Consider the following 8837-nt stretch of genomic DNA (forward strand, 5'->3'; position numbering starts at 1 on the left):
TCTCCTTACAAATCTTCATTAGATTAACCACACTTATACAGACTGTATATAACTCCAGCCATGTTGATGAATTGCCTATATTGGCTGGAAATATTCATTTTCAGGGAAAAGACACAGACAGACGATGCTTACAGGATGTGATGTGACAACACTAATGAAATATTGATGTGTCATATTTGTCCAAGGTGTATTTCATTGTTATGGAAAAAGAGAATATTAAAATCATGATGACCAATTGGAGTGGTGATTTCTATGACTTTGTGTATATAATTTGGAATTTTGTACAAATGTAGGCCAATAAGGAATATATGATATCATTTCATTCTTTCCAAAGGTTTATTTGCATGACGCACAAACAGACACAATTGAAAGGTACAAATGTGCATGACACGAATTCAAACGTGGTGCAGATGTGTGTCACAGGTTGATCTGGCTGTAGGCTGTGGCACTTGGCCAGAGGTGGCGCTGGTTGACTCGACTCCATGTTAGTGCACAAAGTAAACTGCACGCTGTAGTTGTGAAGCAAAAACGCTGAATTCGGAGAAATAAACCGTGCGAGGGGAACGATAACGACGACAAGAGTCTCCCGATCGTTTACTCTTGCTGTCCCGTGAACAACAACGGCATGGTGTTAATTGTTTGCTGTTTTCGCGATCGCGTGGCGCACGAGGATATCACCAGGTAAACTCGCCACATTTTTAAACATTTTGTTGTTCAACAGCATCAAGACTGACGGAGTGTGTTTGAGACAACCTCACAAGTGTCACAGATGACACATTTGGCTTTTTTTTGCTGGTTTGTCGGTAGGAGCTACTGAAACGCAAGACTGCCACACATCTGTTCGACCAACGCCAGTTGATCTAAACGCCAGTAGATCTGGAACACCGGCAGCCGTATGCCGGCCTGGTTCTGGACGGGGTAAAGACGGTGGAGAGCCGCTGGAGGCCGCTGCTCGCTCCACTGGAGAACCAGACGCTGGCGGTCCACGTGGCTCAGCGTGACTGGGAGGGGTTGGAGTGGTGGGCGGTGCTAAGCGGCCTGCTGGGGATGGACAGATTGAGGCACTTCTGGAGTCCGGGGAGCGGTTCGGCCGCGGCGTGGTGGCAGGTTAGAATCACTATTTACTCTGCCACATTTACACATCCCTGAACGAACCCTGTGGTCTCTTTTAGGATTGGTGGATGTGGGCCAGACCTGGCTTTGCCCCGCCTCCCTCCAGGGGAAGGACCTACAGTGCCTGGAGCAGTCGGCCGTGCTGATTGGTCTGCAGGAGAAGCACCTGACTAACCTGTCCAACCCTCGCTGGCTGAAGGCCCCACTGAGAGCTCTGGGAGGTCGCGACCTCTGGACCATAGAGATCCCAGCAAAACTGTTCCCGTGACAACACATACGTAACCTACCCGGGCACTGAGGCCGATGCTGGAGCTACTTCTCTGTCATAGTACTTTGGTTTTTACAGCTGATCATTGATCTGTGATCAGAGCGGTGGCGCTGACCTCAGATCAGGTCACTGTGATGTCATCAGCACACCTGATTTTTGGGGTCGAGCGAGGTCTTCCATCTCTGAGGGTGGGGTGGGGGTCAGACCAATGATCTGAGCTCCTGGGGCCGTCATCCCGGAGCACCAGAGGCTTCACAGCAGCTCGATAAAAGTCCAACCTGTCCAGTTCTTTGTTTCTTTGAAATGATGGAACCCGTCTAATCCCAGATTTTTCGCAGCAAAATAAGTGAATTCATTTCACTCCTTAGACTTGTCCTACTGACTGTATGTTTAATTTTGTTGATGTGTGGGGGTTAAAACGGCAACTGTTGCCGGTGGGTTAATAAGGGCACCTTCCAAACGTCCAGTGTTTGTGTAAATAACCTACCTGTGGTGCTGTTATCAGGCGGCTGTATGTTACACTGAAATTAAAAGGTAATATTTTGCTATGCTTGCTGTTCTGCTCATTGTTCTCTCGCTGTTTTAGAAAACAGTCTGTGCAGAATTGTTGTAATTCAGTCACACTGGAGGGTTTTAGAGCATGAAGCCGTCAGGACTTTGACTAAACCAGAGGATGGTAAACTGCAGAATTCATGGTTCCATCAACAAAACAAATGGATAAGCACACAAACCGACCTCTAATCCAGGTAACTGCACGTAACTCAGGCTTTTCTGAAGGTGCTTCCTATCAAAAGTTACCATGGTAACTTATCAGCAGGTATGAAACCAGCACCCGTTAACCAATCAGATCTATAAAAACCCACAGTGATCAATACACATACAGTATAATTTAAACATGTATCAGGCTGAGTCAACACGCCATCTGCAGATTTTCATACAACCTGTGGCGCTTTTCTCTATGAAACAAGCGGCGGTGGATGGAGCAGCTACATCCACGTGAGCTCATCCCGAATGATGATGTCACCATAAGCAAATCCAGATAAAGAGTTCCTGGGCTGAGGGACGTCCCTCCATCACCGCGTTTCTATTCTTGGCTGTGACGCCACTTCCTGTGTCAATAAAGGTTTAAAAATGACAACAGGCGACTCAGTGGGGGTGGGGGGAGTCGTCTCAGGCTTCGCTGCTCATCACAGGTCTGGACAAAGTAGTCGTTCAAACATCCATCAACCTTTGTCTCAGTGTAATCAGATTACTTACTGAACTTCAGTGTCACAGCAGCTGTAATGGAAAAAAATGCCTTTATTGATTTTAGTTTCCATGGAAACTAAGAAAATCAGAGTCAGCCTCCAAAGCTCTCAAATTTTCTGCTGCTATGAATCACACTCACCCCTAACCTGCACAGGTGAGAGTTTTCTACCTGAGAGCTCAAACTGACACACTGAGGCGCTGCCCCCTCGCCAGAGATGACGACCTATCACCTGTAACTCCCCTCTGATCCCCATCTCTCACGTCCTGTGGAGAATCGCACCTTTCTGGCTTTATTATTTTACTTCCTGTTTGCTCAAAGCATAAAAAACAGGAAGTTGATGTTTGGGACTGTTAGCTGGACAATAGTCATGTGATGAAGCAAAAACGCCATCTGCTGGTGAAACAAACTTTATTCACCCAAAACCCAAAAAACAAAACATCAACACAAAGATCCCTCCACAAATAGGGACTGGTCACACCCACCACCTCATATTGGCTGTCACAACATGAATTTTAACCAACAGCAACATCCATTAACATCCAGCCAATATTTACCTTTAAATCCTAACTTTAATTTTGAAAGTCTTGCTGCAGGAAAAGTGTTCATAATAATGTTACCACTAATTCAAAACAAAAGGGGTTTTAGCCTTGAGCTAATATGCACGTTACATAGTGGGTGGGATGTAGAGTGTGTCTGTGTGGTGAGGGGGCGGGGCAGCAATGTATCCAACAACATGAGAACGTGGCCTCCAGTCGATATTGGCCTGTATGGGTGGTAGGAAGAGTGGTGAGGGTGGTGGGCGGGATGTGGAAGAGGAGGTGCAGGGGCTGTAGTCAGGTAGGTGCTTGGGGGTGGAGCTTCATATGGCAGGTGGAGCAGTGGGAGAGGAGGGAGGGGCGACTGATCTGGGTAGAGGAGAGCAGAGGAGGGGGCGGAGCCTGGAGGAGTAGGACTGATGGAGGAGGAGCTTTCCATGGAGACACCTGAGGAGACAAACCACATGCCTTTATTTTCAAAGTAAATTCGTTTATAATGCAGAAAATTTGGGTTTTAATGTGGAGGCACACTAATCATGTGACCTGACCAATGACTAACAGCGCCTGCAATTGGCCCATTGTGCTTCTGCCTTCATCTGACTCCAGAATTACTGCACCGCACTTCCTGTCTGTTGCCACGCCTGTTTGCTATGTTCATCCGGTCAAATTTCACCTTAATAACAATACAGTAGTCATTGGGTACAGGAATGTGACAGCTGGATGGTGTAGGGTTTGCCCCACCCTTCCGTCCTCATTGCGCCACTCTCACCATTATGCAGCTGTAAAGCTTCACCAACAGACCTGCTGACCTCCGGCACTTCTACACTGTTTTATTGACAAACACTTCCTGTTTTGGCAGCGTGTGCACTCCAAAGGTAAAGGTAAAGTACTGACCGCCGTTGCGTCCCTCTGTCTGTCCATCTGCAGACCTGGAGGATTCTGGGTAGGAGCTGGCGGGCTGATGGGAGATCCGCCCAGTCTCAGAGAACGGCTGGGAGGCAGCTGGGGACGGAAGATGGGACAGATCAAGTCACAGTAAAGGGGGTGGAGCTTAAATTAAAACACCTGAGGGACCATCCATGCTGTAATGACATCACTGCACACATCTTCCTGTTAGTCATGTGTTCCCCACAGTTGCCTCCTACCTGATCGCACTGTTTTATTGTGAAAGGCTTCGCTACGGAAGTGAAGGCTCAGCTAAAAGATGAAACTTGCATCTTTTGTATACAGGTGGAGGAAGTGCAGCACCACCTGCTGGAACCGATCACTCTTACCGTGCAGAGGGGGCTCCTGGCCCAGGTAGGGCGTGTAGGGCTGGTAGGGGTAGGCAGTCTCAGGTGAGGAGGCGGGATACAGCTGCTGCTGTTGCTTCCAGCAGCTCTGATGGTACCACTGAGGAGACAGATGGTCACATGACGGTCACATGACAAATTCACAGCATCATGTCATCACCTGAACCTGAAACACCTGCAGAATCATCTATAAACATTCAAAGAACCTGAAGGAAACGTGTGTCTCTTTGAAACGGCAGCCACAGGTTAAAGGAGAGGAACACCAGTCACATGACCTCCACAGGACCCAGGTGATCAGAGTGCCCTTGGAAGATGTTTACCACACCTGCAAGTGACTCAGGTGCACTCAGACTTCTGCTGCTAAAACAGATCTGCCAGTGGAGGAGCTGAGCTAGTTTCAGTCATTATGTCCCGTTTATAGGTCGGAAACCTGCAGTCAGCTGAGACTGAAGGATCACCTGGATGATAACGAAAGGTTTCTCCCACTGAAAACGTCCAGAACAGAATCAACATTCTGTGATGCTCCGTGAGTTCATTCAGGCGTCTCACCTTCACCTGTCAGCGCCGCTTCAAAGACTGCTGTTTACTGTTCAGGTGTCTCTTACCTGGATGCCCAAATTGAAGTAATACTGGAGGACTCTGCAGTCTACACATACTGCTCAACACACTGATCAGATAGTAGTGTGGGGTTAAAACGCCAACTCCTGTCTGTTCTAGGTAAGTCAGGCATAGCCAGTCAGAATTAAAGGGGCGTGGTCTGATATAACTATGGCACGGTATTCACAGGCACATGCAATACTAGTCAAGTAGTCTATCCTAGAAAAAGTGTGATGGACATAAGAGAAAAAGGAATACTCCTTTCAGTCAGATGCAGATATCCCTGTTCCCGTATGAAGAAAGGAATGAATGCGTTTATGTTTTTGAACAGAAACAGGAAATACACACTCAGACTTTGTCCCGACTGCCGTTAGACCAAAACCAAGAGAAGAAGAGAGCTCGGCGCGTCACAGGAACAGGAAGTGCTCAAAGTCCAAGCACCATTACCTTCAGAGGTTGCGACCTCTGGAGGATGACGTTGGACAGGCGCTTTAGGCCTGCTGTACAGGTTTTTGATTGGACGAACAATGTTTAGAGCTGTTCTCTGTCCAGCTTATCGCCGCCCACCGAGACGAGGCGGAGCAGAGATGGCAGCTGCAGTCTGTGGCGCGGTCGCAACAATATTCTCCTGAAGTCTGAAGCAGGAAGTTGAACTTCCCCGGGTCTGAAACGAGACGCTCAGACTGTGAGGCAGCAGCGCCAACCACTGAGCTACCCTGGCACCGCTGTCACACACGCGATGATGTCACCTTCAAGCTACGCTGCGGGACGTACCTGCTGGCTGTAGCTGAAGTTCACGTCTGATCTCGTGGGAGAGTCAGCCACGCCTCCTTCCTGCTCATCCTTTCAAAATAAAATAGAAACAGACTGATTACAGCTTCATGGGGTCACTGATCACATGACCTCTTCACACGTGCAAATTTCAAACCAATTTTCATGTGCAACATTATGCTGACCTGCATCACACTAACAGGAGACAGAGGCAGAGGTCAGCTCTTACCTGATTGGTGGAGGTCTCAGTGGCGCTGTAAACTCCGGAGGTCTGGAAACTCTGATCTGAAATAATGTGAGACAGAGTCACCAACATGGCTGCTGCAGGGAGGCGTGTCACAGCGGGATCACGTTACTCACCCTGTGAACTGTAGATGAAGTCAGCATATACACGTCCACATATGGGACACTTGTGTCCATTTCTGACATAGTGATGCCTTTGAGACTTTGAGGCGACAGCAACCTGTTGCCGTTCCTCTGTCCTCTGCGGCAACTCACTGCTCACGAACGCCCCCTGTACACAAAAAGAAGACGCATACAACTACTAAAAAAGTTTTATTTTTTGTCTTACTCTTACTTAATATTTACAAATGCCAATGAAAATAAATTATCTGCAGTACTGTTAGTAATTCTGACTACTTTTGATTTGACCTTTATATTTCTTTGAATATATATACTGTCTTTGAATTCATCTTGTGTACGAAACCCACTACTACTCCTCCTCATGACCTCACTAAAAATGGACTGGAGCTAACTCACCTCTTCCTTAAACTCATCTTTTCTCAGTTGTCTTTAAATTTATCTGGTGGAGGTTTCCCATCATCACTCATTTCTAATCTTCTTCTAAATCTTCTCTTTAATTAATTATTGCCACATTTAATTAATTATCTAATGGTGTATTTAATTAATTCATTATGGCAGTCCTGGTGTTCCATACATATGAGCTGACCATGTGACGTAGAAGAATACAAAGACATATTTTGTTGAATGTATAGATTGTGGAAGCAGTGAAACTGAGGATGAATTTCACATCTCTTTGTGGCATAGGACACCCAGTTTTGTTTTTCATGGCTACCTTAGGAATCCTTTTACGTTCTTGTTCTTCCTCCTCTTCTGAATAGCCTTCAGATTCATCCTGTGTGGGTTTCCAGTCATCTGTCCCATCATCTTCAGATGAGCTCACAGACTGTTATTAGAGCAGAAAAATATATATTTTGCTCATTTTCCATGGATGTGTGAAAACAACATATTTACAGAAACTTAGCTGGATTTTTCTTGCCCACCTTAGGAACCCATTCTCTTGCTTCACTCTCCTCCACACCTGTCCTATCGCTTTTAGAAAAGATCACCATCTGTTTTTAGAAAAGTAACAGAACAAAACATAGAAAATAAAATAATTTCCAACAGTGCATTTTGAGGTCTAAGCATCCCAGAAACTGCACAGACATATGTCAGACATAACTTAAAACCACCAGTATAGGTTCATCAAGGCCCTGAGGGGAAAAACTACGTTTCCCACAAAATATTATGTTACTTCCGGTTTTGGCAGGTAATGGCAGACATGCATCCTTTTTTTTTTTTTTTTATTTTGTTTTTAAAATTTTGGTCGCCAACGGAGAGTGTTTGGTAGCGCTGTCCTCAGAAAACACCGTTTGTACTGTTTCGAATCATAACTCTGGTTTTACGTGGCCTATTAACACAATTAAGAGAATATCATTTGAAGTCCGCACTTTCAACACAAGTTGAAATGGAGACTGGGGCTGTGTCCCAATTCAGAGACCGCACGCTTGAAGTACGCATTCTGAGTGCGATTACGTCACCGCCACGTGACGACTGTCCCAACTCGAAGCGTACTTCAAATGCGCCGTCGATTTCCCCAAATATCAAGCGTGGTCCGGTGCACGCTTCGTGGTCCCATATATCCCACAATTCATAGCGCGGCGGTGGGTGTGGATAATTTTGCTGCAAAATCCACATAAAATGTAATAAATAAATCATATAATACAAAAATCAACTATTCACATTTCAACTTTTAACTATTTAAATTTTCATCTTTTTCCTTTTACAAATTTAAAGTGAAAACAACACAAAACACTGCAAACCACAACACAATTAAATATAAATTATAATATGAAAACAAAAAGAACATGTATATTCTCTGTCATATGGGCCCGCATGAATAAACTTTCTGAATCCTTTATCATCTGCAACCGAAAATAGTTGTGGATGATTACTATACCTTTCTATCCCTGGCTCTCTTTCTCTCTCTCTCCCTCTGGCTGTTCCTGTGCTACTGAGAGTAACTACCGCCCCTCCCCCCCTCTGCCCACGTGCAGAGTGAAGCGGAAAAACGTGCGAGAGAGAGAGCGAGAGAGAGAGAGAAAAAAAACCACGTGACGGCTCGCGATAAGGAGCCGGCTCCCGTCGTTCACGTCAAAGAGACGGCTCTAAGAGCCATTTCGTTCGCGAACGACCCATCACTAACACACACAACAGCAGCCCCTCTCGCTCGGTTTTTGCATTTGCGCTCGCTAACAACGTGTTGCTGGCGCTCTCAACATTTCTGCCCGTGCGCGCTCAACTCTTTCTCTACACCGTTATATTTGTGCCACAAAAACAGCCAGACAGGACAGGGTTAAAAAAAAACCCGACAAGGTACCTGTTTGTACTCATGTAACTTTTGAAAGTTAGCTTCATACCTGAGAGCTGGTACCTTCAAACTCTTTCTTCTTTCTTTCTTTCTGACAGTCGTATTGGCGGTTGGCAAACAATTGAAAGGTGCATTTACCTTCATCCATGGTGCTTCGAAACTCTCACTAGAACAATCTGCTGCTGTACTCATGATCACATGACATAGATGATTCTGATTGGCTGCGTGGAAAGGATTTTGGCCTGATGCGCCATTTTCGGGGTCAAAATAATATGGCGCATCAGGCCAAAATCCTTTCCACGCCCACCCCCGTGACATCACGCTCCAATGCCCTATGGTAACTAATGTTATAAAAATGTTC

General features: G+C 46.0%; 1 protein-coding gene and 1 pseudogene across 2 annotated transcripts; one reads left to right on the plus strand and one right to left on the minus strand.

Annotated features, from left to right (window-relative positions):
* Positions 1 to 864: 864 nt before the first annotated feature.
* LOC146648972 (EOLA-like protein) lies at positions 865 to 2024 on the plus strand (annotated as a pseudogene).
* Positions 2025 to 3027: 1003 nt separating this feature from the next.
* LOC146648973 (uncharacterized) lies at positions 3028 to 8724 on the minus strand. 2 transcript variants are annotated; one of them, XM_085387611.1, is made up of 9 exons: positions 8526 to 8724; positions 7110 to 7178; positions 6902 to 7012; positions 6187 to 6340; positions 6056 to 6111; positions 5830 to 5898; positions 4441 to 4558; positions 4061 to 4168; positions 3028 to 3613 (listed from the first exon to the last, which is right to left on the minus strand). In XM_085387611.1, the coding sequence occupies exons 1-9, from the start codon at positions 8622 to 8624 to the stop codon at positions 3255 to 3257; spliced, it is 1143 nt and encodes a 380-aa protein (XP_085243737.1). In that variant the 5' UTR covers positions 8625 to 8724; the 3' UTR covers positions 3028 to 3254. The 2 variants fall into 2 exon arrangements, with proteins under 2 accessions (XP_085243737.1, XP_085243738.1); XM_085387612.1 differs by having other exon boundaries at positions 8615 to 8648.
* Between the last annotated feature and the right edge of the window lie 113 nt (positions 8725 to 8837).

Source organism: Rhamphochromis longiceps, linkage group LG17, assembly GCF_057381845.1.
Source record: "Rhamphochromis longiceps isolate RC_006_pf linkage group LG17, R_longiceps_female_GT1.1, whole genome shotgun sequence".
In the NCBI taxonomy this organism is placed as follows: Eukaryota; Metazoa; Chordata; class Actinopteri; order Cichliformes; family Cichlidae; genus Rhamphochromis; species Rhamphochromis longiceps.

Excerpts from the sequence above, each read along its gene's own strand:
- LOC146648973 (XM_085387611.1), bottom strand. The coding sequence starts at position 8,624 with ATGGATGAAGGTAAATGCACCTTTCAATTGTTTGCCAACCGCCAATAC. Across the intron at positions 6,341-6,901 it reads AACGTAAAAGGATTCCTAAG|GGGGCGTTCGTGAGCAGTGA; the intron begins GTAGCCATGAAA and ends TTTTGTGTACAG. Across the intron at positions 5,899-6,055 it reads CTGAGACCTCCACCAATCAG|GATGAGCAGGAAGGAGGCGT; the intron begins GTAAGAGCTGAC and ends TTATTTTGAAAG.